Source organism: Hyperolius riggenbachi, chromosome 4 (genome assembly GCF_040937935.1).
Source record: "Hyperolius riggenbachi isolate aHypRig1 chromosome 4, aHypRig1.pri, whole genome shotgun sequence".
Taxonomy (NCBI): domain Eukaryota; kingdom Metazoa; phylum Chordata; class Amphibia; order Anura; family Hyperoliidae; genus Hyperolius; species Hyperolius riggenbachi.
In genome coordinates, this window is record NC_090649.1 from 310925133 (window position 1) to 310944213 (window position 19081).

Genomic DNA, 19081 nt, shown 5'->3' on the forward strand with positions numbered 1-19081 from the left:
AAATATGCAGCGGCACTATGTTTCAAATCCCAGTTTATTAGATTTCTATGCCTGTCAGTTTATATTATGGACCCGGAGAAATGCACTCTGTTAGGCAGAAAACAACTAAGGCATAGAAATACAAGTTGTTGCCCATTATAACTTGTCAGACCCTGCCTTGATTTTTTCATGAACAGTTTAAAAACATTGTGAACAGTTTAAAAACAGTGTATTTTCTATACCGTATAACCTTAATATGTAATTTATATTTAAAAAAGCCAAAAATGTGTTTAACCACTTGAGCACTGAAGGGTTTTTCCTCTTTAGGACCAGAGCAATTTTCACCTTGTAGCGCTCCTCCCTTTCATTCACCAATAACTTTATCACTACTTATCACAACCAAATGATCTACATCTTGTTTTTCACCACCAATTAGGCTTTCTTTGGGTGGTACATTATGCTAAGAATTAATTTATTCTAAATGCATTTTAATGGGAATAATAAGAAAAAATGGAAAAAAATAATTATTTCTCAGTTTCTGCCATTATAGTTTTAGGCTTCTTGCACACAGGGACATTATAGGCACACGTTAGTGCAGCCTGTAACGCTCCCCCAACGCACAGCAATGTAACACAAGTGGGCTGTTCACACTGCCCACGTTGCGTTACATTGTAACGCAGCAAAGTGCTGCATGCTGTGCGTTCTACGCGGCTAAGCCGCGTTAGACTGTTTGCACGAGCTCAGTCATGTTGGGGAGGAGGGGAGAGCGGCCGTGCACATGGCTAATTAATATTCACTGCACTCAGTGACGTGCAGTGTTTACTTCCTGGAGCGGCCGCTCTGTGCGGCGATTGGCTGGGCGGGACCACGTGATGCCGCATGCGTCCAAGAGTATGCATCACGGACGCCAGAGTGAGCTGCACAACGCGGCTCACTCCGACGTCCACACCAGAGAGCACCAGGCGTTGCGTTAGGGGCACGTTATGTGCCCTATAACATCCTCTAAACGCAACGTCCTGGTGTATAACTAGCCTTAAAGTGAACCTAAAGCCGATAAAAAAAGAGATTAACTCACCTGGGGCTTCCCTCAGCCCCCTGCAGCCGATCGGTGCCCTCGCAGCTCCGCTCCGATGCCTCTGGACCCGCCGGCGACGACTTCCAGTTTCGCCGTCACCGGCCGCCAGGCATGGGAATGTGAGTGATTGTTCGCGTTCCCAGCCTGTATATCGCCCCCTATGCTGCTATTGCGGCCAGGAGGTCGCAATAGCAGCATAGGGGGCGATATACAGGCTGGGAACGCGAACAATCACTCGCGTTCCCATGCCTGTCGGCCGGTGACGGCCAAACCGGAAGTGTTCACCGGCGGGTGCAGAGGCATCGGAGCGGAGCTGCGAGGGCACCGATCGGCTGCAGGGGGCTGAGGGAAGCCCCAGGTGAGTTAATCTCATTTTTTTTGATCGGCTTTAGGTTCACTTTAAAATAAAATGTTCTACTGTGGAAAAAACTCACACATTTTATTTGCCTATTTGTCACGGATATTGCAGCATTTAAAATATTTCCCTAGTACACTGTGTGGCACCAATATTTTATTTGGAAATAAAGGTGCATTTTTTTCAGTTTTGCGTCCATCACGAATTACAAGCCCATAAATTAAAAAAAAATAACAGTAACATTCCCTCTTGACAAACATATTAAAAAAGTTCAGTCCCTAAGGTAACTATGTATTTTTTAATTTGCAAAGAAAAAAAAATATTTGGGTACTATGGGAGAGTGTGGAGGTAACTTTAAATGTAAGTGTGGGTATTTTTACTAAATAAAATGTATTTATGTGTAATTTTACTATTTGGCCACAAAATTTCCCCGCGCATTATTTCCTTTTCGTGTACTATAAGTACGTTTTTATAGGAAGTAACACGTGGATGTGTTATGGTGCATACACACGAGGTACGGCTGTCGCCGCAACCACGTGGCACGCGCGTGTTGCGGCGACAGGTCGCCCGTGTGTATGATGTGCGCGCCCCGGAACTGTCGCCCGTCGGGGCTGTCGCCAGGCGATTGACATGTTCAATCGCCGGCTACAGCTGTCGCCGCAACTTCGCCACAACTGTCGCTAGTCCTGCGTGTGTATGCGGGCTAGCGACAGGAGACCTGCGCAAGTGAATGGCGCTTCCGGCCGGGGGATGCTCCATTCACAAACAGCTTCCGCCGCGTCTCTGCCTTTCTGGCGAGCCGTGTGGACAGCTGTCGCCGGCAGGGAACTTTTGCTCCCTGGTCGCGTGTATGCATGCAACGGGGGACAATTGTCCCCCGTGTGTATGTAGCTTTACTCTGGAAGATACAATGACACAGGAATCTCATTGATGCCAGCAATCATTGACACAGAGATAGAAGTCGGGGCTGTCCTCTGCACTGCAGGACCACTCCTGTGTGCGCTGTATTTGCGATGACGGCGCTGTGAGAACCTATTGGCTGGGTGAAGTAAGTGGCGGGGCTATCTATGGCCACGAACCAGGGTTTGAGCAGTGTGTAAGCAAGCCATCTTAGGCCTCATACACACATCAGACTATAGTCTTTGGAAAATGAAAGATCACAGACCAATCTTACCCCCTTCCATGTAGTATGAGAGCCATACCTTCACACTCTTTTCTATGGAGCTGAACTCCCCATCAGAAAAAAATCTTTGCAAGATGCTGCACACACAGATGCTGTACAGACACAAAAGATCAGTATCTGCAAAAGATCTGTTCCTGCCAAAGATCTGTTCCTGCAAATTGCATTCATAGTCTATGAGATCTGCAGATCATCATACACACCTTGTTTAACTGACATTCATCTGCAGATCAGACAATCATCTGCAGATCTGAAAATCCATCCTGGTGGATCTGATCTGCAGATGAATGTCAGTTAGGGCTCGTTTCCACTGTAGCGGTGCGGAATCGCCTGGATTCCACCGCAGAAGAAATCGCATGCAGGTGCGGTTTTTTACGCGTTATTTTACGCGATTATGCATGCGATTTCGCATAGGTTAGGCTATGTGCGTTTTTAACCATGTCACTGCCTGTGTTAATTTACATTGGGTCCTATGCGGAATCGCATGCGTAATCGCGTAAAATAACGCGTAAAAAAACGCATGCGATTTCCCTATTAAATACATTAGCTGCGATTCGCATACATTCCACTAGCAGGCGAATTCGTTGGCTCTTTTGTGCGTTTTTTCACCGCTCATAAAAACGCACCACGCAAACGCTACAGTGCAAACAGGTCCATTCACTTGCATTACATGTGCGAATCTGCATGCGTTGGACGCATGCAGATTCGCGATAGTGGAAACGAGCCCTCAAACAAGGTGTGTATGATGATCTGCAGATCTCATAGACTATCAATGCATTTTGCAGGAACGGATCTCTTGCAGGAACAGATCTTTTGCAGATACTGATCTTTTGAATGTCTACAGCATCTGTGTGTGCAGCATCCTGCAAAGTTTTTTTTCTGAAGGGGAGTTCAGCTCCATAGAATAGACTGTGAAGGTATGGCTCTCATACTACATGGAAGGGGGTAAAATTGGTCTGTGATCTTTCATTTTCAAAAGACTATGGTCTGATGTGTGTATGTGGCCTAAAGGTGGGTACACACGTCAGATAAAAGTCTTTGGAAAATGAAAGATCACAGACCAATTTTACCCCCTTCCATGTAGTATGAGAGCCATACTCTACACAGTCTATTCTATGGAGCTGAACTCCCCATGAGATAAAAATCTTTGCAAGATCCTGCACACAAAGATGCTGTACACATGCAACAGATCAGTATCTGCAAAAGATCTGTTCCTGCAAAATGCATTCAAAGTCTATGATATCTGCAGATCCCATACACACCTTGTTTAACCATTTAGTGGCATCCTAACGCATTAATACGTCATGCTTTACCCTATTAACGGCAACATGACGTATTAATAAGTCGCGCGTTCCCGCCGCTGCTACCGCCGTGTGCGCGCTGCTATGGCCGCCGTTTCCGTCAGGATCCCGTGCTGAGGGATTGGGGAAGAGGACCAAACGGTCCTCTACCCAATCGCAGTGCCTGGAGTGAATGGACGTGACCGCGAACAGCGGCTACGTCCATTCACAAAAACAGGAAATGTAACAATTAAATAAAGTGTAAAAAAAAAAAAAATTAACACTTACTATAACGAGTGTTCACTAGCGCCATCTTGTGGCCAAAAAGTATATGACACGTACAAAATACATACATTTACAAGTACATACACATGAGTAATAAAATTAATAAAATTCCACTTCCAACACTCCCCCTCCAAAAGAAAACACTTGTAAAAAAAAATCAGCTTAAAATAAATAAATAAATACTTGCCTTAGGGACTCAGCTTTTTTTAATCTATATTTTATGGGGGAAAATTAATTTTAATTTATTACATTGAGGCTTGTAATTATGGCCAGAACAAAAAAAAACAGAACAGAAAAATAACACCTATATTTCAAAATAATATACTGTTGCCATACATTGTGATAGGGACATAATTTAAATGGTTTAATAATCGGGACAACTGGGCAAATACAATGTGTTTGTTTTATCCACAGGAGAATGTTTAATTTTAAAACTATAATGGCTGAAAACTGAGAAATAATGATTTTTTTTTCTATTTTTTTTTGTTTTTTTCTCATTAAAATGCATTTAGAATAAAAAAATTCTTAGCAAAATGTACTACCCACAGAAAGCCTAATTGGTGGTGAAAAAAAACGAGGTATAGATCATTTTCTTGTGATAAGTAGTAATAAAGTTATTAGGGAATAAACGGGAGGAGCACTGACAAGTGAAAATTGCTCTGGTCCGTTAGAGTAAAAACCCTTGGGGGTGAACTGGTTAATGGACCATCATCTGCAGATCAGACAATTATCTACAGATCTGAAGATCCAACCTGGTGGATCTGATCTGCAGATAATTGTCCGTTAAACAAGGTGTGTATGAGATCTGCATATCTTATAGACTTTGAATGCATTTTGCAGGAACGGATCTTTTGCAGGAACTGATCTTTTGCAGATACTGATCTGTTGCATGTGTACAGCATCTTTGTGTGCAGCATCTTGCAAAGATTTTTATCTAATGGGGAGTTCAGCTCCATAGAATAGACTGTGTAGAGTATGGCTCTCATACTACATGGAAGGGGGTAAAATTGGTCTGTGATCTTTCATTTTCCAAAGACTTTTATCTGACGTGTGTACCCACCTTTACTCTGCCAGATACCTCGTTTTACTGCTGAAATCTCTCAAAAGTCTGTGCAAAGCGACCCACTGCTCAAAGTAAATATAGAGGCAACACTAGAGTCTAGAGACTGTGTAGAGACTACAAGGTATGTGCACATGGCTTGAAATGAGTAGTGTGGACAGTATCTGCAGTACCCCTCGACCCCCTCCCTACTTAGCAGCAATAACACGTATGAAGTGCAAGAATCACCCCCCTTTATGAAATCATGTAACAGATGTTGCAATAATGCCCGTATGGAATGCAACAAGCATTCTCATATGAAATGCAACAATACCCCTATGGAATGCTACAATAACCCACAATATAAAATGCAACAATCTCCACCATAGATAATGCTGCAATAACACCCATATAACATGCAACAATACCCCCAATATGAAACGCAAAAATAATACCCCTATGGAACACTACTATGACCCCCTATATGAAATGCAACAATAATACCCCTATGGAACACTAAAATAACCCCCAATATGAAATGCAACAATAATACCCCTATGGAACGCTACAATAACACCCAATATGAAATGCAACAATAATACCTCTATGGAACACTACAATAACCCCCAATATGAAATGCAACAATAATACCTCTATGGAACACTACAATAACCCCCAATATGAAATGCAACAATAATACCCCTATGGAACACTACAATAACCCCCAATATGAAATGCAACAATAATACCCCTATGGAACGCTACAATAACACCCAATATGAAATGCAACAATAATACCTCTATGGAACACTACAATAACCCCCAATATGAAATGCAACAATAATACCTCTATGGAACACTACAATAACCCCCAATATGAAATGCAACAATAATACCCCTATGGAACGCTACAATAACACCCAATATGAAATGCAACAATAATACCTCTATGGAACACTACAATAACCCCCAATATGAAATGCAACAATAATACCTCTATGGAACACTACAATAACCCCCAATATGAAATGCAACAATAATACCCCTATGGAACGCTACAATAACACCCAATATGAAATGCAACAATAATACCCCTAATGAACGCTACAATAACCCCCAATATGAAATGCAACAATAATACCCCTATGGAATGCTACAATAACACCCAATATGAAATGCAACAATAATACCTCTATGGAACACTACAATAACCCCCAATATGAAATGCAACAATAATACCTCTATGGAACACTACAATAACCTCCAATATGAAATGCAACAATAATACCCCTATGGAACGCTACAATAACCCCCAATATGAAATGCAACAATAATACCCCTATGGAACGGTACAATAACCCCCAATATGAAATGCAACAATAATACCCCTATGGAACGCTACAATAACACCCAATATGAAATGCAACAAACACCGCCATATGGAACACTGCAGTAAATAACCCCCATATTCCATGCAACAATCACCCCATGTGAAATGGTAACAGTAGTGTACATTTAGCTTTCCTCACCACCAAATCTCCCTGTCTCACTCCACCTACTTCTTCATGAAAGACGGCTGGAAAAAAATTCTGGGGAGGACACTGCTATTTAATCTGGGATTTAGCTATGTTTTTATTCCAAAAGTCATTTTAATAGGTTGACTGTGACAAATTCCAAGTGCCCCATAAACCTAGCTGAAGTACCCCTAGGAGATGCTGCAGTTGATTTGGTTTGGAACATACAGAATGCAAAGCAAGCCTGATGATTGATTATGCAAGTTACGTTTTTTGGAGGTCTGGAAATGTGATTTCTTCAGTGCATTCTGAAAAGGGCAAAATGGTTAGTGTATGAAGGTACCTTTTACTTTGCCTCCAGATGTGCATAGCTGCGAGACCCTCTACACACCTCATAGTGACTACCGCCTCATTTTGGATAGGACAAAAGTAAAGGTAACCATACATCTAGCGATTCTGATTCAATCGACAAAGCAATCAACTTTATTGGGGAATCGACTTCAGTATGGTTGATCGAAAGTCGATTAACTAGTGACACACAAAGTACAATTAATATCCTATCTGACCAATGTTGTGTCTCCAGGCTCTGAATGCAAGAATCAATTGGGAGTCAATCAAATGTAGCAGCAGCTGAATCCTGTGTGATCGACCAATATCTTGCATCCTGCTCGATCAACTAAACTGGAACTGGAAACTCGATTCGACATGATATCGTCCACTTTTCATAGATTGGGCATACTGGAACACACTCTATTCTCTCTCGACTCGATAAAATGATTGAATGGAATAATCGTTCGTACAGCAACATTGCTAGATGTATGGGCAGTGGCACCTTAAAAGGAATTGTTTGTTTTGGTGTGATGCTGCATTTCTGGAATGTATATAGGTTTGTAAAGTTTAGTACAGTATCTGTATAGATATGATTTCAGTTTTTGTTGCATTTCTGAGTTAATCACTTGATTGTACAGATATGCACTGTACAGTATTCTGTTGATGTAATGTGTTCCATTTGGCATATGACTCATGTACTGATATCAGTGTATTGTGGATAGTGTTTATTACAGCTGATGACAGACATGTGATTTTCAAGTAATCCTTCTGAACTATATTAAGCACAGAGTTCTTACTTTAGGCAAGGGTTTTGTAATTAATTGTAATGTTAGTTCACTTAATTGTATGTTAATTCAAACTGGTCATCATTTAAATAGTGAATTCACATGAAAGTGAGTGGAAAGTCCTATCTATTCCATAGGCATGATTTTGATCCTGTTTAGATTTACTTTATGTCAATTTGCAGGCCATTCTTTCTCGAGAAGGCTGATTATGTACTTCCAACAAGGGTCCAAATCACAGGACTTCTGTATAAAGCATGTCAAATTTGATTACAGTATGATTCACAAAGCTTTTTAACCTGTTTTCCTCTGTTTTCACCTTATCTATGTTACATTTTGAACTCCCAAAGAGCAAAAATATAATATAGTTAAAGAGACACTGAAGCGAGTAAAAAAACTCACTTCTTCTCTTATATTCAGCAGGGGCATGTTTGCCCCTGCTAAACTGCCGCTATCCCGCCGCACAACAGGGGTCCCTTACCCCCCAATTCCCCCCCCTGCAAAATCTACGACCAACTTGGTCGTAGATTTTGCTGCTCCTAGAGGCAGGGCTAACGGCTGCAGCCCTGCCTCACAGTGCGTCTATCAGCGGCGAATCGCCGCCTCTCCCCCGCCCCTCTCAGTGAAGGAAGACTGAGAGGGGCAGGGGAGAGGCGGAGATACGTGCTGACAGATGCGCGTGAGGCAGGGCTGCGGCGGTTAGCCCTGCCCCAATGCGGAAGAGATCCCCGGCGAGGACGGAGGGGATTTGGGGGGTAAGGGACCCCCGTTTTGCGGCGCGATAGCAGCGGTTTAGCAGGGGCACACATGCCCCTGCTGAATATAAGAGAAGAAGCGAGTTTTATACTCGCTTCAGATTCTCTTTAAGGTAAGAAAAGTAATGCTGAAATAAAGTTAATCAGGAACAACTTACTTTAAGGCCCAGTGCACACCAAAAACCGCTAGCAGATCCGCAAAACGCTAGAGGTTTTTGAAGAGTTTCTTATTATTATGAAGCGTTTTGCTAGCGGTTTACGGTTTTGTGTAGCGGTTTTTTGTGTAGCAGTTTACAGATATCGTTACAGTAAAGCTGTTACTGAACAGCTACTGTAACAAAAACGCCTGGAAAACCGCTCTGATCTGGCGTTTTATCAAGCGTTTTGCGTTTTTCCTATACTTAACATTGGAGGCAGAAACGCCTTAGAAATCCAAAAAATGCTGCAGCCCAGGAGTATGCGTTTCTGCAAAACGCCTACCGCTCTGGTGTGCACCAGCCCATTGAAATACATTACCCAAGCGTTTCCACATCCGCCAGCGGTTCTAAAAACGCTACCAAAACCGCTCGGTGTGCATTAGCCTCAGTGATTATTTTGCTTGAAAATGTGCTGAAAGGTTATTTTTATCAATTAGGTGATAAATAAGTCATTTATGAGAAGCTTTGTGAATAGAGCCCATAATGTGCATGTGGTAATGGTGAGAGTGAGTGCTGAGTTATTTTAACGCAAACTTGGAGCGAAAATACACTTTTACAAGACAAATTCTATGTGTACTACAGCTAAGAAATAGAACATTAGTAGCAAAGAAAAAAGTCTCATTTTGTTTTCCAGTACAGGAAGAGGTAAAAAAACAAACAGAAATGCGTTGTTATCTATGCAAAAGAGATTATCTGAGCTATTCAACCCACTCGGGCAGAATACAAGAAACAGTGTGAGACAGCTTGAGATAAGGTGCTATTGCAGGACAGTTCAAAGAGTGATTATTTCTGCTTTGTTTCATAGCTTAAGGCCTCTTTCACAGTAGGACGTAGCGGTTTGATGCGACGTTAAAGTCGCAACGCATATCACAACGCAACGCCCCCAAAAAGTCGCAACTTAATGCTTAACCCCCTTGGCGGTATGAGAAATACCGCCAGGGGGCAGCGCAGCAGTTTTTTTTTAATTATTTTTTTTTAAAATCATGTAGCGAGCCGAGGGCTCGCTACATGATAGCCGCTGCTCAGCGGCATCCCCCCAGCCCCGCCGATCGCCTCCGGCGATAGGCAATCAGGAAATCCCGTTCAAAGAACGGGATTTCCTGGAGGGCTTCCCCCGTCGCCATTGCGACGGGGCGGAATGACGTCACCGACGTCAGCGGCGTCGGGACGTCATTGGGAGACCCGATCCACCCCTTGGCGCTGCCTGGCACTGATTGGCCAGGCAGCGCAGGGGTCTGCGGGGGGGGCGCGCGCCGCACCGGATAGCGGCGATCGGGCGCGCGGCGGCGGCGATCGGGGTGCTGGCGCAGCTAGCAAAGTGCTAGCTGCGTCCAGCAAAAAAAAAAAATTATGTAAATCGGCCCAGCAGGGCCTGAGCGGCACCCTCCGGCGGCTTACCCCGTGTCACACACGGGGTTACCGCTAAGGAGGTTAATGAAAAGTATGCTTCCAAGTCATTACTAAGCATGTGCAAACAGTCCAACGCAGCTAATAACGTGTATAACGCACAGCATGCAGCACTTTCTAATAACGCTACGCGTTACACACAAACGCAACATGTGCACTGTGAATGTCGCACAGACTTAGTATTGCTATGCATTAGTCTGCGATGAAACATTTTCTAACGTGCGACTTTAACGTAGCACTGTGAAAGAGGCCTAAAAGACAGTGTGGTTTTAAAACTGCAACTGTGACAGTATGATCCTGTGTTATTAAAAAAAAATGGTACTTATCCGTTAGCCGGGCGCATCCAGCAGGTGGCGCTAATTACTATTCCCCCTCCAGGCCGGCATGGATAGTAGGGAAAGATGTAACTCTGGTGGAGTTTTGGCGCCACCTGCCGGATGCACCTGGCTAACGGATAAGTACCAAAAAAAAAATATATATATATATCTATCTATCTATCTATCTATCTATCTATCTATCTATCTATCTATATATATATATATATATATATATATATATATATATATATATATATATATAAAACTGAAAACTGAACTGAAAATGGGTCGTGGATGGGTGTTCCAGCACGACAATGACCCAAAACATACAGCAAAGGCAACAAAGGAGTGGCTCAAGAAGAAGCACATTAAGGTCATGGAGTGGCCTAGTCAGTCTCCGGACCTTAATCCAATAGAAAACATATGGAGGGAGCTCAAGCTCAGAGTTGCACAGAGACAGCCTCGAAACCTTAGGGATTTAGAGATGATCTGCAAAAAGGAGTGGACCAACATTCCTCCTAAAATGTGTGCAAACTTGGTCATCAATTACAAGAAACGTTTGACCTCTGTGCTTGCAAACAAGGGTTTTTCCACTAAGTATTAAGTCTTTTATTGTTAGAGGGTTCAAAAACTTATTTCACTCAATGAAATGCAAATCAGTTGCTATCTTTTATTTAAAGAGAATCTGTATTGTTAAAATCGCACAACAGTAAACATACCAGTGCGTTAGGGGACATCTCCAATTACCCTCTGTCACAATTTCGCCGCTCCTCGCCGCATTAAAAGTGGTTAAAAACAGTTTTAAAAAGTTTGTTTATAAACAAACAAAATGGCCACCAAAACAGGAAGTAGGTTGATGTACTGTATGTCTACACATAGAAAATACAACCATACACAAGCAGGCTGTATACAGCCTTCCTTTTGAATCTCAAGAGATCATTTGTGTGTTTCTTTCTCCCTGCATCTCTCATGCACTGAAGTTTCAGGCTGCTCTTTTTTCTCCTGCAAACAGCTTTGCCCTTGTCTGTAATTCTTCAGTATGTGAAAGCCCAGCCAGCTCAGAGGACGATTTATTTAGCTTGTAAAAGATAAGAGAGAAGAGAGAAGCTGCTCTAATCTAAATAATACACAGGCAGTGTGCATAGAGGGGCCTGGAAGGGGAAATTCATAGCAGAACCACAACACTGAAGAACTTGGCAGCCTTCCAGACACAGGCTGACAAGTCTGACAAGGGAAAGATACATTGATTTATTACAGAGACTGTGATAGCAGAAAGTGCTGCAGTAAGCCAGAACACATTAGAATAGCTTTTGGAACTTGTAGAATGATAAAAAACAGGATGCAATTTTTGTTACGGAGTCTCTTTAAGGTTATTTTTTCGATTTTCCTTTTGATGTGCTATCTGCAACTGTTAAAATAAACCTACCATTGAAATGATACTGTTCTGAGACTTTTTTCATTTCTTTGTCATTGGACAAACTTACAAAATCAGTGAGGGGTCAAATAATTATTTCCTCCACTGTATATGTATATATATATATATATATATATATATATATATATATATATATATATATATATATATATATATATATACACACACATAAAAATATGAGATTGCTACTAATGTTCTTTATGCGTACTACACACACATACAAAAAAAAACCCTGATTTTCCTATTTGTATATATTTAGTTTGTGTCCAGCCCCAAATAACTGAAAGTTGGTTGCTGTGGGCAGCACCTTGCTGCCCTTTTCTCTATTCTCATCAATGCGTTTCCTTATCTCTTTTATGGAAACCACCTCTAGATGGTAATATGGGCATCCGCCATGCAGTTAGCACTTCCTATTGCAATGTAGTGTCACCAGTTTTTGGGTGGTTTAATAGAGGAGAATAATTTGTATAGTACTTTCCCTTTATATTTTTTTTTCTTATCTAAAAAGCATGAATTACATCAGACCCATATGACTAATTGTCTTTTTTTTTCATATGTGAAATCTCGGAAACTTGTCTTAGCTGTTTTGTAATTGCTGGGGAATTTTGAAGTGTGTACATGTAAAAGGCTTCACTTCCAGCCTCCAGGTGTGTGGTGAGTGCACATATGACAGCTAACGAATGCTGCACACTCTCTCCTCCACAGAAACATGGCCAATCTACAGGTCCTCCCTCAAGATCTCTACATGAGTAACATGCTGAAGGCTGTGAAAATCCGAGAAAAGACCCCACAGGACATCGCTAAGCCCAGCAATGGAATCATCCACCACTTTAAATCAATGCACCGATTCACTATAGAACTGTTCATGATCTGTCACTTTTGCTCGAAATTCCGGGAGATTCTGCAGAAGTGCCTGTTTGACAGATCCATGCAAGCTACATTGGAAAGCCACAAACGATTAAATGCCTGCAGAGAGCTGAAGAAACTTGTCCCTTTGAGGACAAACGGTGAGTACTCTATCACATATACTGGCATGAGTTTCTGCATGATATTTTACATTCATAGTTATGGTATTGCTAATGAATGAGACAGTGTTTCAAGAAAAGTTTCCTGATTCTTTTTGGGGTTTTTTTATGTTTCTATTTTACTTTCATGGTTATTCATGTCATATGACATTTTGGAGTGAGGTATATTCCCATTGCATCCGTTGCGGTGCATTGCAACAGTCAAAGAAATAGCAATGCATTCGTATTGTCATTATACGTGTGGCAGGCAGCTTTGGAGTGATGTGCTGCATGATGTGTTTTCCAGACAATGTGCATGGTTACAGTGGCAGTGAAGCATACATTTAGTGGTACTGTATGCTTTACTGTATGTGTTGCATCGCACTTGTAAGGAGCAATGCAACTTTTTAACAACCCAGACATCTGCTTCCGTTCTGGAGCTATTACCACTTAAACCAAGAACACTTTTATTGGCTGCTGACTTGGTGTGATTTATTAGACAGACTGGGTGCATGGCAAAGAGCTGTTCTGAGGTGCAGTACTACTCTTTCCTTCCATTGCTTTATACGGGATACATCCCTCTGTGAACCTAGCCTTAGGTCATAAGGAAAAAAAAACATTGCTGTATTTATGGCTGCCCTTTCCTACCTAACCTTGTGAATGCTTTAACCTATGTGACTTAGAATATCAGAATGACAGAAATGAGGAAGAAGATTGGTCATATGAAAATCGAAACTTCAGCAAACACGGCTGTAGAAAAAAAATTCCAGCTTCAATTGGCTGCACACATTGGTCTTGCCTGTTTGACTATGCATTCCAGCCAAGGTAGTCCCGCCCTCTGGGAAAGTCCTGGCTCCTTCTGTGTTGAAAGAACTGTAAAAAAAAATACAATAGACATCAGCATATTGCTAGTCACATAGCTGAACTCTGGGAAATTCCAAATGACAGGGAATTTTATGTTAATTGTTCTTTGTTATCATGAAACGCATAGTAACAACAAGTCTGACCTTTGTTCTGCAGTCTACAATAGAAGGGCTTTGCTCGTCAGCAGACTGTTCTTTTTATAGGTTACTATCATCTTCTGCTTTGACTAAAGGCAGCTGCACTGTTTGTGAAGAAGTGAATATTTCAGGTTACAGTGACTGCTTGTATGTGCAACACTCCTAATGCTGGGAATACACAATGAGTTTTTTTGGCAGATTTACTGGCCGATCGTTTTTCCAACCGATTTTCATTCACGTCTATGAGAAAATCATTCAGAAAAACGACCATATATCGATCCATGTATCTGCCAAAAAAACTTCATCATGTATTCCCAGCATAAGGGAATGTGAAAGTAAAATGATAGTCCTCTGGTCATGTACTGTACTCTACAGTATAGTATTTCCAATCACCTTCTTGATAACTGTGAATCACAAAATTGGTTATATAATGTAATACTGGGGTAGTTTATCAAAACAGATACACTGAAAACTGGAGGTAGAGCAACCAGTTATGTAATGTACTAAATCTAGATGATCTATCATGTGTACAGCTGTGCACTTTTCCACTGGGTTTTCATTTTGATCCAAAAATCATATCGCTCCCATTTTGCTGATTGCTACAGCACCGTTGTGCCAATTGCAACATGCAAATTGTAGTGCTGTATTTCGATTTTTTTTATTGATTTTCAATCGCCGGCCTGCTGCATTTTTGGTCTGTTTGCACTTCTACAGTAGTGCAGGAAAATCTGCAATTCAAACTATTTACCCGCTGAGTTTTTTTTTTTACTCCCACCAGAAATCGCAAATGCACCACAATTGTGCTATATACTCCTCAGATCACAATTAAATCATGGTAGTGGACATAGAAGCAAACATGAACGCATGCTGTGTGATCATGTTTCCTAGTGAAAAAAATGGCCTATACTTACCTATCCTGCCAGACAGGGCTGTGGAGTCGGTACAAAAATCTTCCAACTCCAATTCCTCCGTTTATGAAACCATCGACTCCAACTCTGACTCCGGGAACCCAAAATGGCTCCAACCTCGACTCCGACTCCTTAGTCTAATACTTACCAGGGCTGTGGATTTTGTACAAAAATCATCCAACTCTGACTCCTCAGTTTATGAAAACAACGACTCCGACTCCAGGTACCCAAAATTACTCTGACTCCTCGATTCCGACTCCAAATCCGACTCCACCGCCCTACTGTCAGATGCTGGGTACTCATGAACTGCTCCATAGTTTCTCCTCCCCTCTCTATCGCGCAATACACGCTGCTTGGCTATAGCCAGACAGGGAGTCTATCCTGCTAGATGCTACGTACTAATGAGCTGCTCCTTCGTTCCTCCTCCCCTCTTTATCAAGCAATACATGCTGCTTGGTTATCGCCAGACAGCGAATCTATCTTGCCATATGCTGCGTACTCATGAGCTGCTCCATCACTCCTCCTCTTCTCTCTATCGAGCAATACACGCTGCTTGGCTATAGCCAGACAGTGACTGTATCATGCCAGATGCTGCGTACTCATGAGCTGCTCCATCGTTCCTCCTCCCCTCTCTGTGGAACAATACACGCTGCTTGGCTATAGCCAGACAGGGAGTCTATTCTGCTAGATGCTGTGTACTCATGAGCTGCTCCATCACTCCTCCCCCCCCCCCTCTCTATGGAGCAATACACACTGCTAGGCTATAGCCAGACAGCGGGTCTATCCTGCCAGATGCTGGTACGCATGAGCTGCTCCATCAATCCTCCTCCCCTCTCTATGGAGCAATACACGCTGCTATGCTATAGCCAGACAGCGGGTCTATACAGCACTGATTTCCCAAACAGTTGCCCTATTGATCAACGATCAACCATCAATCCCCAAGGGTAATAGTTACTGAACATGTGTACATGCCTTTTTAAGATCAGCTGTTGAATAAAGAATTCCACTGGTTGCTGTGGTTACTTATTCCACCTTACTCCAGTTATATTTGTACCTGTGTTGATAAATCTGCACCACTGTGTTTTGTAATTAAAGTGAACCTGAGGTGAGAGTAATCTGGAGGCTGCCATATTTGTTTCCTTTAAACAATACCAGTTGCCTGGCGGCTCTGCTCGGCTGCAGTAGTGTCTGAAGTACACCTGAAACAAGCATGAAGCTAATGTTGTCAGTTCTGACAATATTGTCAGAAACACCTCATCTGCAGCATGCTTGTTCAGGGTCTATGGCTGAAAGTATTAGAGGCAGAGGATCAGCAGGATAGCCAGGCAACTGGTATTGTTTAAAAGGAAATAAATATGGCAGCCTCCATATAACTCTCACCTCGGGTTCACTTTAAATATGTTGTTTTCAGATATTACAGTATTTTGCTCTAAAGCTTTTCTTATTTCCCTGCAGGTGATGGAAACTGCTTAATGCATGCAACATCTATGTATATGTGGGGTGTCCAGGACACGGATTTAGTGCTAAGAAAGTCTTTACATGAAGTTCTAAGAACAACGGATACTCGAAATTTTAAATTTCGCTGGCAGCTGGAAAGTGTTAAATCCACAGAGTTTATAAGTACGGGGCTGCAATATGATACCCGGGTAAGAAACAAACCAAACCTCAAACAGCTGAAATATGTAGACAGTTACACTGGCAGCACATAGAATTTAGTGTAGTTTTACTTACTTACTTACTTACTTAGTGTTTTCTCCCATCTATTTAAAAAGCAAGTTAAAGAATTTAAATAAATGTCATCCAAAATGGAAGGTGCATTGCTACAACTTTTCTCCAAAAGGCCTCCATATAGTATCAGAAAAGTAACAAGCTCCACAGCATCTTATTAAACTTCAGCACCTGCCGTGGCTCATCCTGCCACATCTGCCTTCTGGTGACAGTGTGGTCTTGGCTTTGGGATTGTAAGTATGCCACTTCCTGAGGGCAAATCTAAACATACAGTGTGTTTAGAGTTGTAGATCACATTCTAGACCAGAAATGTCAAACTCCTGTCCTCAAGGGCCGATGTCCTCACATTTTTGGCACAGGGTCTGAATTGGAAAAGGTGTGGTTCATCAAGTAGAAAACATTTTTTCATTCCTCTGCCCATCCTAAACATTGGCCTTGATATGGCCTTCGAGGACTGGAAATCAACACCTGTGCTCTAGATGTTGTGGAAGGTTGGTTGTCCATGTCTAAGGATATGTGGAGTACCAATTCTTATTAGCACACTGTTAGGCCAATTACTTTATAAAGGAGTACTTGAAGGCATACATTTTACCTTTTAAATTTAATTTGAAAACTTCATCATTTTTTGATTTCCTATTCAGGAAATGTATTGAACTCTACTAGCGTGGATTCACTATAAGTTCAAGCAGTGGCATAGGGATTGTCATAGCAGATACTTGGCTTGTAGCCAAAGGGAGCCTAGTGGTCTTGGCAGGTGGTGAGTGGGACTGCTGCGGATGCTGGGGTACTCAGCCGTACCTCTAGCTAGCTATACTAGGGGCTACCTAATACTAGGGGGTATCTTTAGCTCCCTATACTGGGGGGGGGGGGGTACTTTATCAATTTCTTGTAAGGGTGGGGCAAGCAAAATTTGCGAAGGGACCCTTGATTTCTAGATATGCCCCTGAGTTTAAGTACCCATTTAGCCCATTATAGGTGCTCCATTGGGGTATGCTATTGCTTGGTAACAACTTGGAGCAAGAAGATTTGTAGCAATTACGTAATTGCGGGCCATGCTTGTAGGCTCTTTTTGCTTGTAAATCCACAATTGGAATTTCTTGTTTCCTCAATCATTGCAACTGAACACAGCAGTACTAAAACTGGCCCTCTGAGTTGCAATAGAAAGCTTATAGGATCAAACACAAATTTAGAAGCTGCTCATAGCTCACTCAAGTATAGCATGTCCACTGTTGTGTTGGTTTTTTCGTGTAAAGCTTTGTTTTAGGACATCCATGAAGCATAAAATGCAGTGTTGTTTTTTGTTTTTTTCTTCTTACTAAATTGATGATTTCATCTGTAGAATTGGGATGAAGAATGGGAACATCTTGTCAATATGGCATCTACAGAACCCTCAATGGGCCAGAATGGGCTGCAGTATAACTGCCTTGAAGAGATTCACATATTTGTCCTTGTTAACATCCTCCGAAGGCCAATCGTTGTCCTTTCAGGTGATTATATAAAACATTTAAAAGTTGTGGTTTTTACTTTGCACAAGGGAAAATGCTTTTTTTGAGTAAGCCAGTGTGGTTTGTCTATGGATTTGAGGCTTGTCTTTATCACCCTAGTGTGTTTAGGCTTTACATGTGGGCAAACAAACAGGTTAATAAGAATAGCATTTAGGTGGTAGATAATGTGAACAGCAGCCACATTTATTTCAAGCAAGGCTGCACATTGTAGGTTTCCCATAGTGGTCTACCATACTTCAGTGACAGTATGAGTCCATGTCTAAGGACAAGGAGCTGTCATTCTTACATACACATTCATGTATACAGCCTTTCATTGCCAAGAGATCACACGTTCTAGGCATAATCAAGGGATTTCATTTCTTTCAGTGTATTTTTTTTTTTGTTCTGTTATTCATATCTTAAAGAGGAACTGTAGTGAAATTAACAATGAATAATTTTTTATTTTTTTTTACAGTATTCACTTATAAATTATCTAATCAGTTTTTGCCCGTTGTAAAATCTTTCCACTCCCTGGTTTACATTCTGAAATGTATCACTGGTGGTGGTGACCTCTTTTGTTCTGCCAGGTGATCTGTACGGAACGTTAATTACTGGGAGTTCTATGCACAGAGAGAGATACTGCTTGTCTGTCTGCTTAAAACGGTCATTATTTCCCACAATGCAATGAGGTTCACAGACAGCAAATTGTCAGGACCTTGGTCATGACATAATGCGGTGAAACCCCTCCCACAGTGTTATCAGCCATTCTCCTCCCCCCCCCCCCCCCCCCATGATGCTCTATTGGAGAAAAGGTAAACATTTTGTGTGGGAAAAGGGGTATCAGCTGCTGATTGGGATGTAGTTCAATCCATGGTTAACCACTTCAGGACGAGAGCAATTTTCACATATCAGCACTGCTCCCATTAATTCGCCAATAGCTTTACTACTACTTATCACACCTAAATGAGACTTTTAGTGAGTGATTTTTGTCTAGTAATTTCCTTATTTTCTATGCATTTTAAAGGG

The 19081-nt window shown here is 41.8% G+C and overlaps 1 protein-coding gene across 3 annotated transcripts in view; it reads left to right on the plus strand.

Moving 5' to 3' along the window:
* The window catches only part of LOC137503926 (tumor necrosis factor alpha-induced protein 3-like), a 59090-nt gene that overhangs the window by 20188 nt on the left and 19821 nt on the right, over positions 1-19081 (plus strand). For 2 of the 3 annotated variants that reach the window (XM_068231661.1, XM_068231660.1), the window contains exons 2-4: positions 12636-12937; positions 16299-16489; positions 17911-18058. In XM_068231661.1, coding sequence (XP_068087762.1) covers positions 12640-12937; positions 16299-16489; positions 17911-18058 — 637 coding nt within the window. In that variant the 5' untranslated portion in view covers positions 12636-12639. Of the gene's footprint in view, positions 1-5262; positions 5339-12635; positions 12938-16298; positions 16490-17910; positions 18059-19081 lie in introns of those variants that run through there. The other variant, XM_068231662.1, reaches the window with a different exon arrangement.